Here is an 18,742-nt window from a genome sequence, read left to right on the forward strand (position 1 = left end):
GTTGCAAAGGCACATCAGTGGCTATATTTCATTAGGAGTTTGTGGAGAGTTGCAAGTTACTGCAGATATACTGTGGAGAGCATTCTATCTGGTATGGGGGGGAGCACGCACAGGATCAGAAAAAGCTGCAGGGAGTTATAAACTCTATCAGCTCCATCATGGACTCTAGCCTCCCCAGCGTTCAGGACATCTTCGAAATGCGATGCCTTCGAAAGGTGACATCTGTTATCAGGGGCCCCCATCACCCAGAACGTGCCTTCTTCTCATTGGTACTATCAGGGAGGAGGTACAGGAGCCTGAAGAGAGACACTCAATGATTCTTTCCCCTCCGTCATTTGATTTTACACTTTATACTTTATTGTTGCCAAATAATTGATACTAGAACAATCATCATAGCGATATTTCATTCTGCGCTTCCCGCTGCCTGGATTACAAATCAATAGTAAATATTAAAAATTTAAATTATAAATCATAAATAGAAAATTTAAAAATGGAAAGTAAAGTAGTGCAAAAAAACCGAGATGCAGGTCGGGATATTTGGAGGGTACGGCCCAGATCCGGGTCAGGATCCGTTCAGCAGTCTTATCACAGATGGAAAGAAGCTGTTCCCAAATCTGGCCGTACGAGTCTTCAAGCTCCTGAGCCTTCTCCCGGAGGGAAGAGGGATGAAAAGTGTTTCTGAATTCTGAATGAACCCTCTGTAATTTTTCACTCTATTTTTGCACTACCTATTTAATTTTCTTTTTTATATATACTTAATGTAATTTATCATTATGTATAGCAATGTACTACTGCTGCAAAAAAAGAGTAAATTTCATGATATATGCCGGTGATATTTAACCTGATTCTGAATCTGATGTAATGAGTTGTTTGTGTGGGGAGCTGGAGAGCCTTGGGCTCTGAAGTTTATAAGAGCACCTCAGTTGGTTAATTGATGTTTAACGAGAGTCGTTAATCGTTTAGAGTTCCTAGTGTTTTTCTCGAGCGATTCGATCTTTGTAATGCAGTCTCCTGACGCTTTCTGTTATGTTACAACCCGTGGTGTCGCTCGGCCGAGCCATCGATGTTCTGTTGGAATTCTTATGGATAAATTCTGGTCGCTGTCTCTTCATTGGAATCTGTCTTTCCTCCACACTTGAGTTCCGACATTTGTGACAAGCCTGACCTGTCATAATGGCTCTTCCCTGATTATTGAAACATCCACATGGATTCAGAAATATTTTGCAGTCATTGGCTTGAGCATTAGGCTGACCTTTATTCCATGGTCCACTGTGCTCTTTTTTCAGATTTGCCTTTTTCAGTTTTTTTACCGTTTGAATTGAATTGACTTTATTCCTTACATCCTGCACATACATGCAGAGTGAAATTCTTTGTTATGTCTCCGTCTAAATCTGCAATGTAAAATCATAGTAATTTACAATTATTTATAATAAAATAGAACAATCAATGTTATATAGAGTACACTCAAATCAGTGTGAATTTATCAGTCTGATGGCCTGGTGGAAGAAGCTATCCCGGAGCCTGTTGGTCCTGGCCTTTATGCTACGGTACCGTTTCCCAGATGGTAGCAGCTGGAATAGATTGTGGTTGGGGTGACGCGGGTGCCCAATGATCCTTCGGGCCCTTTTTTCACACTTGTCCTTGTAAATATCCTGAATCATGGGAAGTTCACAACTATAGATGCCCTGGGCTGTCTGCACCACTCTCTGCAGAATCCTGCGATTAAGGGAGGTACAGTTCCCATACCAGGCAGTGATGCAGCCAGTCAGGATGCTCTCAATTGTGCCCCTGTAGAAAGTTCTTAGGATTTGGGGGCCCATACCAAACTTCCTCAACTGTCTGAGGTGAAAGAGGCGCTGTTGTGCCTTTTACACCATACAGCTGGTATGTACAGACCACATGAGATCCTCGGTGATGTGTATGCTGAGGAATTTAAAGCTGTTCACCCTCTCAACCCCAGATCCATTGATGTCAATAGGGGCTAGCCTGTCTCCATTCCTCCTGTAATCCACAACCAGCTCCTTTGTTTTTGCGATATTGAGGGAGAGGTTGTTTTCTTAACACCACTGTGTCAGAGAGATGACTTCTTCCCTGTAGGCCACCTCGTTATTGTTTGAGATTAGGCCAATCAATGTGGTATCGTTGGCAAATTTAATTAGCAGATTAGAGCTGTGGGTGGCAAAACAGTCATGGGTATACAGAGAGTGAAGGAGGAGACTCAGTATGTAGCCTATCACCTATCACCGTTTGCACCAATCACCTCATTCCCACTTCTCCAGTTCCACATCTCCCCCCTCACCACCCCCCCCCCCGCCTGCCTACCTTGCCCCTCTCATCTGGATTTACCTATCACCTACCAGCTCATGTTCCTCCCCTTCCCACCACTCTTTTGTTCGAACCTCAGCTTCATTGAAACGTACAGTGAAATGCGCCGTCTGTGTCAAATCAAGTTGGCAAGGATTAAGATGGGCAGCCCAGTAGTGTTGCCACACTTCTGCCACCAACTTAGCACGCCCACAGCTCACTAAACCTAACCAAGTGTCTTTGGAATGTGCGAGGAAGCCAGAGCACCCACAAGGTCACGGGGTTTGAAGCCCGATCTTACAGCAGGTGCTGTAAAGTGATTGCACCAACCGCTGTATTACCAAGCTTCTGCCCTCTTCCCTTCCAGTCTCTGCCAAAACGTTAACTCTCCGTTCCCCTGCAAAGACGCTGCCTGACCTGCTGAGTTCCTCCAGCATTTTACGTGTGTTGCTTGAGATTTCAGCATCCGCTGAAGTTAAATTTTAAGTTTAAAATAATCTGGCTCACGTCTCCGTAATTAGAACTCTCTGCATTTTCTGTATAGCCACGGCCAGAGTTCAGAACGTTTGGGGCAGGTCACAGAGCTCATTAACTTGGAGGATACAGTTTACAAGCAGCCGACAACTGCCCTCCAATTGACCCCCTGTTTTACAGGAACTCCTCAATTAGCTGCACTTGTTAATTTTCACGGCTTTCCCATGGGAGTACAGAGCAGCCTCAAAAAACAGGCCAAGATGCCAGTTATCAGTTCTGTGGGAACTTCAGTGCTCAGCTGTGCCCATAGTAAGTGTCAGAGTGGTTCTTGGACCTCTCTCTGGTTGTCACATTGTGCTCCATATGCAGATCTATAATTTCAAATATTAATCCATAAATTGTAGGAGCAGAATTAGGCCATCTGACCCATCGAGTCTGCTCCACCATTTCATCATGGCTGATCCATTTTCTCCTCTCAGCTCCAATCTCCTGCTTTCTCTTCATTTCCCTTTATGCTCTGAACAATCAAGAATCAATAAACTTCTGCCTTAAGTATACCCAATGACTTGGCCTCCACAGCAAATTCCACAGATACACCACTCTCTGGCTAAGGAAATTCCTCCTCATCTCCCTTCGAAAACACACCCCTCTATTTTGAGGCTGTGTCCTCTGGTCTTAGACTCTCCCACCAAAGGAAGCATCCTCTCCACATCCACTCTACTGAGGCCTTTCAACATTCAATAGGTTTCAATGAGGTCGAGACCCTTCATCAGGACACTTTATTATGTTGAATGGTCTCAGCCCAGAACGTCAACTGTTTATTCCTCTCTTTAGCTTCTGCCTGACCTGCAGAGTTCCTCCTGTATTTTGTCTGTGTGTGTGTGTGTTGCTTTGGGTTCCTAGCATCTGAGAATCTCTTCTAAGCTCCAGCAAGTACAGGCCCAGAGCCATCAGGCACTCCTCGTATGACAAGCCTCTCAATCCTGGAGTGATTTTCATGAACTTCCTTTGAACCCTGTCCGGTATTGTGCAAAACACAGAAAATGCTGGAGGAACTCAGCAGGTCAGGCAGAATCCATGGAGGGGGATAAGTTGTCAACATTTCAGGCTGAGACCCTTCATCGGGACACCTCATTGAGATGAACGGTCTTGGCTCGAAATGTCAACAGTTTATTCCTCTCCGCAGATGCAGGCTGACTTGCTGAATTCCTCCAGCATCATCCCCCTCCCTACCCGCCCACTATCCCCCTCACCTGGTCTCACCTATCACATTCCAGCTTGTACTTCTTTCTCCCCGTCCCCCTCTTTCTTATTCTGACATCTGCTCCTTTCCTTTCCAGTCCTGACGAAGGGTCTCAGCTCAAAACATCATCTGTTTACTCATTTCCATAGATGCTGCTTAACCTGCTGAGTTCCTCCAGCATTTTGTGTGTGTTGCAAATATCAATATTAATCTTTTAAAAAGCCAATTGAAAAATAGTGTAATTGCTAACATTGTTATTGTACCTCATATATAACATAGGATATGTGAAGTTGAAATTATAATACTTGATGTATATTCATAAAATTTGATGTATATTCATGAAATTATGGTGCTTATTTGTAAAAGATCAAGGAAATGAAAATAAAAATGCTTTACTCTCAGTGAGACTTTTGCTGCACTAACAATGACAAATATTTGATTTCCAGTTTGTATTTGCTTGGTTGGGGAGGCGCGAACGTAGCACCCGATTCATCGGTAAACCTATTCCGATAGTTAGACTCGACAAAGCTCATCACTGAAGCAATGATTCACACAAATATGTCAATGAAAACACTGTTAATGTTGCCATTGCAAGAGTTTTCATATAGTTAGAAGTTTCGGAAATGGAATTCCAGAGTTTCAGCAAGTTTGACAGTAAAGAGAGTCATTATGCATCATTAAGCTGTGGAGGCTACCTTAGTAAATATATTTAAGACAAGGTTGGATAGATTGATTATTGCATAGTAGGGGAATTGAGGGTTATGGGGGAAAGGCAGGTAGTTGGAGATGAGTCCGTGGCCAGATCAGCCATGATGTAAAGAATCGAAGGGTGCCACGGTAAACTCAATCAAGCAGTTGACTTTGGCGTTAGCTGACAGTTAGCGTGATGCTGTTACAGCTTGGTGCGCTGGAGTTCAGAGTTCAATTCCAGTGCCGTTTTGCAAGGCATCTCTGTATGTTTTCCCATCTCTGTCCTCCCTGTGGAATGCAGGGCTGTTCCCCAGGCGCTTCAGATTCTGGGGCAGTGTGGACAGAAAGGCCCACTCTGCACCGTATCACTAAATGAATAAATAAATACTGCGAGATGCAGCGTTGTTTCTTCAAAGTTACTAGAAATCAGAGTCTTTTTGCTGTTGGCACGCGTGCCATTGGTTTGCCACCTCTGCTTGAGGGGACACCTACAGTGGCTGATTAGCCTACCGGTCACTAGATTTTGGGGGTGTCAGAGGAAACATGAGCATCGGGAGGGACCTATTAAGTCACAGGGAGAGCATGTAATGTCCACACAAACAGCATCGGAGACCAGGATTGAACCTGGGTGTGGAGGCCAAGTCTCTGGATGCTTTCAAGAAAGAGATGGATAGAGCTCTTAAAAATAGCGGAATCAAAGGTTATGGGAATAAGACAGGAACTGTATACCGATTGTGGATGATCAGCCATGATCACAGTGAGTGGCGGTGCTGGCTCGAAGGGCCGAATGGCCTACTCCTACACCTATTGTCTATTGTCTATTTATTATTAATTTATTTGTCAATACAGCTCAGAGTTGGCCCTTTGAGCCACGACGCCGATTAACCCTAACCTAATCACAGGACAATTTACAATGACCAATTAATCCACCTAGTACGTTTTCAGACTATGAGAGGAAACTGAATCACTCGGGAAAACCCACGCATTCCACCGGGACGACTTACAGAACAGCGCAGGAATTGAACTTTCAACTCCGACGCCCTGAGCTGAAAGAGCGCCGTGCTAACCGCTAGGCTACCGCCAAAGTCAATTGCTCAATGGATTCTGCCACTGTAGAATTTAATCTGTTCAGAATGCACGCCCGACAACTGTTTGATTTTGATTTTGATCAGAGGGTGACAGAGACTCAAACCTGAGCTGACCCCTGAGAAGAAGTAAATATGAACCCCGCTTTTAAACTTATTAATTTGTTTTTAAACTACAAAAATTAAATGAAAAACTGTAGCATTGCATTTCTATTAAGTCTACCTTAGTACAAATAACGTGAGGTTAGATTAATCATTTAATAATAGTACAAAATTAGTTGTTTTCATGTAAAAAAAAAACGTGAAAACAGTCAGTGTGAGATGTTGGAGCTATTGGGACTTTGAGACTTTTTTTTTTACCATGCCCATGGTCTGTTCTTTATCAAATTATGGTATTGCTTTGCACTGTTGTATCTATAAGTTATAATTATGTGGTTTTTGTCAGTTTTAGTCTTGGTCTGTTTTGTGTTTCTGTGATATCATACTGGAGGAACATTGCATCATTTTTTAATGCATGCATTTCTAAATGACAAAAATCGAGGACTGAGTGTCCCATAATCTAATCTAATAATCTAATCTAAAAACAAACAATGTAAAATTCAGGAGGCAAATATTGTGCATGAAAGTTCAAAGTAAATTTATTATCAAAGTGCGTATGTCACCATAGACTATCCTGAGATTCGTTTTCTTACGGGCATTTACAGGGAAATAAAGAAATACATAATTATGCATAAATAAAGGCTGACAAACAACCAATGTTCAAAAGAAGACAATCAATAGATTGATAGATAAATCGATCAAGCAAGCAAGCTAGCAGAGAAGACGGGTTGTAGAGTCCTTGAAAGTGAGCCTACAAACTCACTTTCGAGGTATAAAGCAAGTAGATTTGGGGAGGGGACTAAGCACACAGCCTTGTGATGCACTCGTGCTGATGGTGATTGCGAGGAGATGCTGTTGTCAATTGATACTGACTGGGGTCTTCAAATGAGGAAATAGCGGATCTAATTGTACAACGAGTTATCGAAGCCCAGATTTTGGTGCTTAGTGATTAGTTGCAATTTTTTTTTAATTTCTTGTAAAATTTTTTTGAAAAATGCTGCTGAGTCTAAATTTCATTTTTCAGAATGTAGGTTGTGATTATGAAATTGATTCCAATGCTGTGGAGGATCGATGTGGAGTCTGCCAAGGCAATGGCTCTACCTGTGAGACAGTAAAGAAGACGTTCAATAAGAGTGAAGGTCTGGGTAAGTCCATTCTGATCTTGTGTCTGTGTGTTCTACCTTTCACCCGACTGAAACGATTAGATTTATAAGATTAGTTTTATTTGCCACTTGTACATCAAAACGTACAGTTTAATGCATTGTTTGGGTCAAATCAAATCAGTGAAGATTGTGCTGAGGGCAGCCTGCAACTGTTGCCATGCTTCCAGCGGCAACGTAGCATGCGCACAACTTAATAACCCTAACCGTACATCTTTTGGGAGCACCCAGAGGAAACCCACACAGTCATGGAGAGAACTTACAAACTCCTGACAGACAGCTGCGGGAATCGAACCCCAATTCTTACAGCTGGCACTATAAAGCGTTATGCTAACCGCTACACAACCGCACCCGACCCACGGTCTTCCCTAGAGAGATGCGAATATTTACTTTGAGTAAATTAAGACTATGATCAGCAAATTGTTTGACCATTGAGGAACTAAGAGACACAGGGAATAGGCAGGAGTTCGAGTCTCATGTAGAACATAGAACAATACAGCACAAGCCCTTTTTCCATAAGACCATAAGGCATTGGAGCAGAATTAGGCCGCTTGGTGACTCCTAATTATAATAAACCCTTCCGTCTATAACTCCCTGTTCTCTGCATATTCTTGTGAATATTGAAGAGGCTCTTAAACACTCCTGTTGATTCTGAGGGATGGCAGGATGGGGATACGTTTTTACCAAAGGAGGTATAAGGCACTCCTTCCCTCCTCTGGCCTGCAGGTCACCCTTGGGAAAGGTGTAGCACCTGCTTAGTCCCCACCACCGATCAGGGTCACATTAAACCATGGGAGCAGGTGGTGGATGGTCATATGAGCAGCTGGTGCATATCACAAGACCTGGTTATACAACCACTGACACCAGGCAGACAATCTCTGAAGAGTATTGATAATGGCTGGGGTCACCTGTCTTGTAAAGACACTGCCCAGAAGAAGGCAATGGCAAACCACTTCTGTAGAAAAGTTTGCAAAGAACAGTTATGGCCATGGAAAGACCATGATTGCCCATGTCGTACGACACGGCACATGATGATGAGGATGATGATGATTGTATCTGCCTGCACCACCACCCCTGGCAGCACGTTCCAGGAACCCAACACACTCTGTGTCACAAAAAACTTGCCTTTTACATTTCCTTTTAATACTTTCCACCTGTCACCTTAAATGGATCTGCTATTAGACATTTTGAACCTGGGCAAAATTAACATATTTCATAATGACACAAAGGAAGGCCAGTCAGCCCATTGAGTCCATGACAGCTCCTTGCAATCTCACCCCTTCATGAGTAGTTCAGGTATAACCTTACTGAACAGGTTTGGGGGGCTATTCCTTCTGCCTTTCTCCTGTTTATTGACAAATCCCTCTCTCTAGAGCAAAAAAATTCCCATTTATATAGATAAACATCAGGATCAGGTTTAATATCACTAGCATATTGAGTCATAGAAAACTACTACACTGAAGCAATCTAGTCTGTGCCGAACCATTTATATTGCCTAGTCCCATTAACCTGTCATAGAGGCATAACACAGAAATATGTCATGAGATGTCTTTTGTAGCAGCAGTTCAGTGCAATACACAAAAAAAACTTTAAATTATAACAACAAATATATATATATTGTTCAGGCTTCTGTATCTCCTCCCTGATGGTAGCAATGAGAAGAAGGCAAGTCCTGGATGATATGGGTCCTTAATGAAGGATGCTGCCTTTTTGAGGCATTGCCTTTTGAAGATGTCCTCAATGCTGGGGAGGCTAGTGCCCATGATGGAGCTGGCTGAGTTTACAAATTTCCGCTGCTTTTTCCGATCCTTTGCATATCAGACAGTGATACATAAAGATAAGGAAACATCAAAACAGACAGTAAAATGCATTGTTTGTGTCTAAGACCAACAAAGGCTGAGGACCTACTGGGGGCAGCCCATAAGTGTCAACATGCTTCTGGTGCCAACATAACATGCCCCCAACTTTCTAACCATAACCTGTACACCCCGGAAGAAACCCACACGGTCACTGGGAGAATGTACAAACTTGTTATAGACAGCAGCGGGAATTGAATTCAGATCATGATCACTGGTGCAGGAAAGTGTTGCACTAACTGTTACACCACCATCCCAACCCTTCAATGTAGCAATCTGCCCACATGGGCTTTCTACAGGCATTGAATAATCACATGACAATTCCCGAAGCGAGGCTCACACTGACTGAGTTGGGCACGGAGTTTGACAGATAAGGAATGATTTAAATGGTATGAGAGAAGGTGAAAGGTGTAGAGAGATTCAGAGTCAAAGTTGAGTTTATGGTCAAATGGGCAACTATGTTATAGGAGAATGAGGGATAACCTCACGGAAGTTTAGAAAACCACGCAGGTTACGGCTAAGGTGAATCGCCATAGTCTTTTCCCCAGAGCTGGGGAAACTAAATGACACAGATAGAAGATAAGAGGGGAGAGTTTTAAAAGAGACCTCAGAGGAAATTTCTTTAAATGGAGGGCAGTGAGCATCTGGCATGAGCAGCTAGAGGAAGTGGTCGAGGTGGGTACATTTGGGGCATTTAAGGAGCATGTCGATAGGTACGTGGAGGGGAGGGGCCAGGAGGTTTATGGGCCGAACGTGGGCAACTGGGACTAGGAGGGACGATGCCATGATCAGCATGGAACTAATGAGTTGAAGTGCTTGTTTCCACGCTGATTTACTCTGTGGTTCTACACGTCCGCACAGGTGCAATGAAAAACGTACCTGCAGCAGCACCGCAAGAACTCAGCGTTCATACAAAAAGCATAAGCATCGATTAAACACAAGGAAGAACACAACCGGAACAAGAAACAAAACTCTTCATGGTGTTGCTCAGTTGCAGTGACGAGCGTTGTCTCGGTTTGCTCAGTAACCGAATGGTTGAAGTGAAGTAGCCGTTGTGGAGCCTGCTGGTGTGGGACATCAGGCTTCTGTACCTCCTGCCTGATGGTAGCTGCGAGAAGATTCAGGACCTGGAAGTTGGAGGAACTCAGCAGGTCGGGCAGCATCGGTGGAGAGGAATAAACAGTCGATGTTTTGTCCTGAGACCTTCCGTCAGGACTGATGGAGGTTCTCAGCCCGAAACTACAACTGTTTATCTCTCTCCACAGATGCTGCCTGGCCTGCTGAGTTCCTGCAGCATTTGATGTGCGTTACTCTGGATTTCTAGCATCTGCAGAATCTCTTGTGTTTAGGATCTGGAATATATCTCTTGGACTGTTCTTTGAGCCACTTTGAGAAATTAAAGTTTTTTCCCCATTTCTTTGAGCACTTTGGTGTACGAGTTAAAGAAATATTGGAGGAGGGTGCCAGGAGGTGCTTGGCTGGAGGGACACATTGGAGGAGGGAAAGTTATAAATTGCCTATCAACCATCGCCTGCTTTCACCTACAGGCTATGTCGACATTGGGCTGATTCCTGAAGGTGCCCGAGAGATCCGAATTGAAGAGGTTGCTGAAGCAGGAAATTTCCTTGCCTTACGGAGCGATGATCCTGAGAAGTACTTCTTAAATGGTGGCTGGATAATTCAGTGGAATGGAGACTACAAGGTGGCTGGGACAACGTTCACCTACGAGCGAAATGGGAACCTGGAGAACCTGACGTCACCAGGTCCTACCAGGGAGCCAGTATGGATTCAGGTAATTCATAATTCAGTCCATCATTTATCCCTGAAAAGCCTGGCAAGGCAATAATCAGTACAATTGGATCAGCTGAGAAGTTGCACGGAGCTGAAAGATAAACGGGAAATGCTGGAAACCCTCAGCAGCTCATAGCAGCTGTGGAAAAGCTTTCTTAAGCCCATCACTCCTTCTGGGGCCTAGGCCACTGACAGCTGCTCACCAGAGTTCTCTGTCTTGGGCCAGTCTTTCAAGTTGTCCCCAGCTGTAGCTTGGGCTTCACCACAGGCATTGAATTTTCAAATGACAGTACCCAAAGTGAGGCGGGCACTTGGATCTTTGAAGATCCTTCCCCTCCAAGGGATGAGGTCTTTGGAACCTCTGTTGCCTTTTCTTCAGCACTGGGTGTTTTACTGTGATGGAGTTGCTTGCTCTCCTTCCACTGTCCATGGCGGAGCTATTTGTGGAGATAAATCAGGATTAATGTTTCAGGTCCACGAGCCTTCATGTAGAGCAACACACACAAAATGCTGGAGGAATTCAGCAGGGGAGGCAGAATCCATGGAGGGGAATGAACAGACACCATTTCGGGCCAAAGCCCTTCAGGATTGCAAAGTTTCCAGCCTCTGCAGAATCTCTTGTGTGACCCCCTCATTAGAAGTGGTAACAATTAGAGATAAAGTTAGCGAACTAAAGAAAAGTTCTCTTGTGCAGATAATACGACCATAAGACACAGGAGTAGAATTAGGCCATTCAGCCTGTCGAGTCTTTCCACCATTCCGTCATGTCTGATTTATTATCCCTCTCAACCCCATTCTCCTGCCTTCTCCCCATAACCTTTGACGCCCTTACTAATCAAGAACCTATCAGCCTCTGCTTTAAGTATACCTAATAACTTGGCCTGCACAACCATCTGTATCAAAGAATTCCACAGATTCACCATCCTCTGACGAAAGAAATTCCTGCTCATCTCTGTTCTAAAGGGACAACCTTGTATTCTGAGGCTGTGTCCTCTGGTCCTCTGGTCCTAGCCTCTCCCACTACTAGAAACATCCTCTCCGCATCCACTCTTTCTTTACTCAATAACTTTCAATTAAGTTGATTCCACCCCCCCACCCCCGACCAGTCTTCGAAACTCCAGCAAGTCCAGGCCCAAAGTCATCAAATGCTCCTCATACTTTTGTTCCTGAGGTCATTCTCGTGAACCTCTTCTGGATGCTCGCCAATGCCAGCGCATCCTTTTGGAGATAGGCAGCCCAAAACTCCTTGCAGTACTCCAAGTTTGGTCTGGCCAGTGCCTTACAAAGCTTCAGCATTACATCCTTGCTTTTATATTCTAGTCCTCTCTACCAGAGGGGAGGGACATGGACCGTATGCAGGCAGAAGGGATGGGCTCTCATTTGCTTTGTTAGTTCAGCACAGTATTGTGGGCCGAATGGCTTGTTCCTATCCCTGTACGGTTCCATGAGGGGAGAATGAAGGACCATGCTTGTGAAGCTATAAAAAATAACAGCAGAGGAGATGAAAGTGCGGGACAATTTATTTATTTATTGAAATACCGTACAGAGTAACCCCTTCCGGCCCTTCGAGCCGCACTGCCCTGCAATCCCTGATTTAACCCTCGCCTAGTCCCTGGACAATTTACAACGACCAGTTAACTTACCAACCGGAACGTCTTTGGACTCTGGGAGGAAACCTCACACAGTCACGGGGAGAATGTACGAACTCCTGACAGACAGCGCCAGGAACTGATCCCAGATTGCTGGTGCTGTAAAGTTTTGTGCTAAACACTATGCTACCCTAATTGTTTGAAACAAACAAAACAATCGCAAGTAACGCACACAAAATGCTGGAGGAACTCAGCGGGTCAGGCAGCGTCTACGGAAATGAATAAACAGTCGACGTTTCATGCTCAGACCCTTCTTCAGGACTGGAAAGGAAGGGGGAAGATGCCAGAATAACAAATTGGGAAGAGGGGAAGGAGGCTAGTTGGAAGGTGATAGGTGAAGCTAGGTGGGTTGGAAAGGTCAAGGGCTGGAGAGGAAAGAATCTGATAGGAGAGGAGAGTGGACCATAGGAGAAAGGGAAGGAGGAGGGGACCCAGGGAGAGGTGATCAGAATTTGAGAAGAGGCCAGCGTGGACCATAGGAGGAGAGAGGCGGGGATTTTTTTTTACCAGAAGGAGAAATTGATGTTTGTGCCATCAGGTTGGAGGCTACCCAGATGGAATGTAAGGTGTTTCTCCTCCACCCTGAGGGTGGCCTCATCGTGGCACAAGAGGAGGCCACGGTCTGAAATGTCGGAACAGGAATGGGAATCAAAATTTAAAAGTTTGGCTAGTAGGAGGTTCTTTGCTTCTGGCGGATGGAGCAGAGGTGCGCGATAAAGCGGTCCCCCAGGTTATGACGGGTCTCACCGATGTAGAGGAGGCTGCGTCAGGAGCACTGGACACAACGACAATCCCAGCAGATTCACAGATGAAGTGTTGTCTCACCTGTAAGGACTGTTTGGGGCCTTGAATGGAGATAAGGGAGGGGGTGAATGGGCAGTTGTAACACTTCTGCCATTTGCAGGGATAAGTGCCGGGAGGGAGATTAGTGGGGAGATACAATTTAGAAGAAATGCTGGCTACCGAGAATAAAATTGCTGAATCCATTAGTTATATTAAATTATTTAACTAGTTGTAGCATACCTAGTCAGAAGATTAGTTGGGATACTCGGTACAAACCTGGTTCCCTCAGTACCCACTTGATTAAGTATACCTGTATACCTGCTCATTAATGCAAATAGCTAATCAGCCAATCATGTGGCAGTAACTCAATGCATAAAAGCATGCAGACATGGTCAAGAGGTTCATTTGCTGTTCAGAACAAACATCAGAATGGGGGAAGAAATGTGATCTCAGTGACTTTGGCTGAGGAATGATTGTTGGTGCCAGATGGGATGGTTTGAGTATCTCAGAAACTGCTGACCTCCTGGGAATTTCATGCACAACAGTCTCTAGAGTTTACAGAGAATGGTGTGAGAAAACAAAAAAAAAAATCCACTGGGTGGCTGTTCTGTGGGCGGAAACACCTTGTTAATGAGTGAGGTCAGAGGAGAATGCCAGACTGGTTCAAGGTGACAATAACTCAAATAACCACACGTTACAACAGTGGTGTGCAGAAGAGCATCTCTGAACACACAACACATTCAACCTTGAAGTGGATGGGCTACAGCAGCAGAAGACCACGAACATACAATCAGTGGCCACATATTAGCTACCTCCTGTATCCCTGTATAAGTAATATGGAGCTCTGGTCAAGGAGATGAAAGGGGTTACCAAAATCGCAAAGCAACAAAACTGAGGAAAGGTCATCTGTTCGTTTCTCCACAGCTGCTGACTGACCCACAGAGCATTTCTAGCACATTTGAGGTTTTGTTTCAGGTTTCCAGCATCTGCGGTGTTTGATTGCTGGATATTGAACTGTTAAATTTGGTATTTGATTAAAAAATGACAAGAATGGAGCTGCTTTGATCTTTCAGTACCCTTGTTATTGCAACAGCAGCATTTTTGTGGTATTGGCCTGGAAAAGTCAGAAATGAGTGAATTCCCAGAGCCTGCTGTAGCTGGAACCTGCACAGCTGTTGAAGCCATATATAGTGGTAGATCCATGTAGCTGTAGTGGAACAGTGGTGATCTCCTTCTTTAGGTGCACAGTGGGGAATATCCTGAACAGCTGTATCATCGAGTGTTATGGAAAAATCAATTCCCAGGAACAGAACATCCACGGATTCAGAATCAATATCACCAGCATATGCCGTGAAATTTGTTAACAGTACAAATAATAATAATAGAGGAAAGAAAACTGAACTACAGTAAGTATATAATTAAACTAAATAAATAGTGTAAAAAGAGAAATAAAGAAGTAGTGAGCTAGTGTTCATGGGTTCAATGTCCATTCAGAAATCGGACGGCAGAGGGGAAGAAGCTGTTCCTGAATCACTGAGTGTGTACTTCAGGCTTCTGTACCTCCTTCCCGATGTTAGCAATGAGAAGAAGGCATGACCTGGGTGTTGGGGATCCCTTTGGTGATGCCTTTTTGAGACGTCGCCCTGGAAGATGTCCTAGATGCTGTGGAGGCTAGTGCCCATGATGGAGCTGACTAAGTTTACAACTTTCTGCAGTTTACTTCAATCCTGTGCAGTTCTCCCCCACCCCGCCGCATACCAGGCATTGACGCAGACAGGAGGTGGTGGATACAGCCCAGTCCGTTACAGCAAAGCCCTCCCCACCATTGAGCACATCGACACAGAGCGCTGCCACAAGAAAGCAGCATCCTTCATCCAGGCTGTGCTGTCTTCTCACTACTACTACCATCCGACTGGAGTTACAGAGGCTTTAGTTCCCGTACCACCAAAGTTCAAAATAAAATTCATTATTGGAATACACATACAACCCTGACATTCTTTTTCTTACGTACTGAGCAAACCTATAGAACAGTAACTGTAAACAGGATCAATGAACAGCCAACCATGCAAATGTAAATATCAATAAATAGCAATAAATAACAAGAGCATGGAATAACAAGGTGAAGAGTCCTTAAAGTGAGACCATCGGTTGAGGAAACACCAGAAATGGAATGAGTGTAGTTATCCCCTTTTGTTCAAGGGTGTGGTGGTTGAGGGTAGTAACTGTTCCTGAACCTGGTGGTGCGAGTCCTGAGGCTGCTGTACCTTCTGCCTGATGGCAGCAGCGAGAAATGGTCTGGGTGGTGAGGATCTTTGATGATGGATGCTGCTTTTCTACTGCAATGTTTCACATAGATGTGCTCAATGGTGGGGAGGGTTTTACCCGTAACATACTGGGCTGAATCCACTATCTTTTGTAGGATTTTCCACTCAAAGGCATTGGTGTTCCCTTATCAGGCCGTGATGCAGCCAGTCAGCACACTTCCCACCTCAGATCTATAGAAGTTTGCCAAGGTTTTTGATGACATGTCGAATCTCTGCAGACTCCTGAGGAAGTAGAGGTGCTGTTGTGCTTTCTTTGCAATTACATTTACATGATGCGTCCAGGACAGGTCCTCTGAGATAGTGACACCCAGGAAGTTAAAGTTACTGACCCTCTCCATCTCTGATCCTCCAATGATTACTGGCTCATGGACTTCTGGTTTCCCTCTCCTGAAGTCTACAATCAGTTCCTTGGTCTTATTGACATTAAGTGAGAGGTTCCTATTATTACACCAGTCAGCCAAGTTTTCAATCTCACTCCTGCATGCTGATTCATCACCAGCTTTGATACAGCCCACAACTGTGATTTCATCAGCAACCTTGAATATGGTGCTGAAGCTGTACCTAGCCGAACAGACATAGTTGTAAAGCGAGTCAAGCAGGGGGCTAAGCACACTTCCCTGTGGTGCTCCTGTGCTGATGGAGATCGTGGAGGAGATGCTTTTACCAATTCAAACTGACTGGGGCCTGCAAGTGAGGAAATCTAGGATCCAATTGCACAAGGAGGTATTGAAGCTGTAATCAATAAAGAGCATTCTGATGTATGCATCTTTGCTGTCCAGATGTTCCAGAGTTGTGTGAAGAGCCAATGAGATGGCATCTGCTATAGATCTGTTGCCTCAGTAGGCAAATTGGAGCAGATCCAAGTCACCACTCAGACAGGAGCTAATATGCTTCAACACCAGCCTCTCAAAACACTTCATCACTGTGGATGGAAGTACAACTGGGCAACAGTCACGGTCTTCTTGGGCACCGCTACCATTGAAGCCTGCTTGAAACAGGTGGGTACCACACACTGCCAGAGCGAGAGGTTGAAGATATCTGTGAATAGACCAGCCAGTTAGTCAACACAGGTCGTCAGTACTCGGCTAGGTACTCCGCCTGGACCAGATGCTTTCCTTGGATTCACTCTCTTGAAGGCAGCCCGCACGTCACCTTCAGATACGGAGACCAAAGGATCATCAGGAGACATGGGGCTGTGTGATAGTTCCTCCCTGTTCTGGTGGTCAAGGTGAGCATAGAAGGCATTGAGCTCATCTGGAAGCAAAGCTCTGCCATCCCCTCTGTCACATGATTTAGCTTTATGACATTCAAACCCTACCACAGCTGTTGGGCATCCTTCGTTGATCACAGTCTAGTCTGGAATCTCCACTTTGCTCTTGAGATGGATTTCCAGAGATCATACCTTCACCTCTTGTAGCATTCCTGATCTCCAGACTTGAATGCCTCTGATCTGGCTTTCAGCAAATTCCAGATTTCATGGTTTATCCAGGGCTTCTGATTGGGGTAAATCCTGAATGATTTTGTGGGGACACACTCATCCACAGCTGTTTCAATAAAATCTGGTGTAGTCATTCAGGTCCTCGATGAGTTCTTGAACATGGCCCAGTCTACTGACTCCAGGCAATCCAGTTCCTCAGCCTCATGCAAACACCTCTTGGTTGTCTTGATATCTGGATCCTTGCTGTTTAGTCTCTGTCGAATGCAGTTAGCAGGAGTACTTGCCAAAACTCTGTCTTGAGAAGGAACGATAGGCATTCCTTATCGAAGTGTAGCAGTGGTCCAGTGTGTTGGAACCTCTGGTGCAACAGGTTATGCACTGGTGATAATTGGGCAGGGTTTTCTTCAACAGGCCTGGTTAAAGTCACTGACTATAATTTGAAATGCGTTGGGATGGTCCATGTCTTTTTTGTAGACGACATTGTGCAGTTTCGTGAGCGCTTGCTTATAATCTGCCGCTGATGCTATGTAAGCTACGGTCAGGGTCATGGGTGAGAATTCCCGATGCAAACGGAATGGTCTACATTTAATTGATAGTTGTTCTAAGTCAGGTGAACGAAGTTGACATAACCCCAACATCCGTACGCCAATGAGAACTGTCTAACAAGCACAAGCCACCACATTTTTCCTTACTGGAGTTTGCGGTTTGATCCATTCTGAAAGTCCGGTCAGATAAATTCATCCGGCATTTTTGCTGTTGACCAAGTTTCAATCCAACAAGCAATTGGGATGTGCTTCATCTGACTCTGATGCGGCAGCTTTGCCCTGAGATAGTCAATCTTATATTCCAGCGACTGAACATTCACCAAAAGGTACTGGGTAGATAAGGCCTCGTCTCTCTGTCCCTCAGCCTGGTTTGAATTCTGCCTCTCCTGCTGTGTTTGCAGCCTTGGCATTGACCATTAAAGGCGCTGCGCTTAACGGCTCCGCATTTAACTGTTGATAGCAAGATCTGAAGATCATTGGTGTAGTTTTGTAGTCCATTGTTAATTAACAGGTTCAGGAACAGTTATTACCCTACAACCATTAGACTACTGAACCAGTGTGGATAACTTCACTCACCAGTAACTACTCTGAACTAATTCCAAAACCTACAGACTCACTTATATTCTCGATATAATTTTTATTTGCAGTTGGTTTTCTTTTGCACATTTTCTGTCTATATATAGTTTTTCATAAAATTCAATTTTTCTTTTTCTGTAAACTCCTGCAAGAAAATTAATCTCAAGTTAGTGTATAGTAATGTCTATGCACTTTGATAACAACTTTGCTTTGAACTCTGAGATCTCCTGTGATAAGTAGTGTGTGATGTATATTGATCACATTAATTAGCAGTGACCCTGGAAGACGCCTGTGATGCCTGGGATGAATGGCCTCTGCTTCTGAACTCACGCCCTGCGTATCAGAGGGTACCCGAGCACTTTAGTAGTTGTGAGAGTTAGTGTAGAGATCAGCTCATGTTAAGTGGGGTCACAAGTGGGAAAGAGGAGCAGCATATGTGTTTCAGATCTTGCTAAGAGTCAGTGAAGCACATGCAGACAGCTTAGATTAAGAAGCGACGTTTAGATCAAGAAGATTAGCTTTATTTGTCACGTGTACATCAAAACATCGAAAGATACAGTGAAGTGTGTTGCTTGCGTCAACAACCAAAACAGTCTGAGGAGGTGCTGGGGGCAGCCCGCAAATGTTGTCTTCCTTCTTTCACCATCATAACATGCCCACAACTCACGAACCTTAACCTGTACGTCTTTGGACTGTAGGAGGAATCAGAGCACCTGGAGGAAACT

The 18,742-nt window shown here is 44.5% G+C and overlaps 1 protein-coding gene across 3 annotated transcripts in view; it reads left to right on the forward strand.

The window, feature by feature from the left end:
- The window catches only part of LOC134355789 (A disintegrin and metalloproteinase with thrombospondin motifs 7), a 203,747-nt gene that overhangs the window by 110,056 nt on the left and 74,949 nt on the right, over positions 1-18,742 (forward strand). For all 3 annotated transcript variants that reach the window (XR_010020204.1, XM_063066203.1, XM_063066204.1), the window contains 2 exons: positions 6,920-7,040; positions 10,459-10,703. Coding sequence is in view for 2 of the 3 variants with exons in the window: in XM_063066203.1 (XP_062922273.1) it covers positions 6,920-7,040; positions 10,459-10,703 (366 nt within the window). In the remaining variant the exon portion in view is untranslated. The remainder of the gene's footprint in view (positions 1-6,919; positions 7,041-10,458; positions 10,704-18,742) is intronic.

The sequence above is a fragment of the Mobula hypostoma genome, chromosome 13, assembly GCF_963921235.1.
Source record: "Mobula hypostoma chromosome 13, sMobHyp1.1, whole genome shotgun sequence".
Lineage (NCBI taxonomy): Eukaryota > Metazoa > Chordata > Chondrichthyes > Myliobatiformes > Myliobatidae > Mobula > Mobula hypostoma.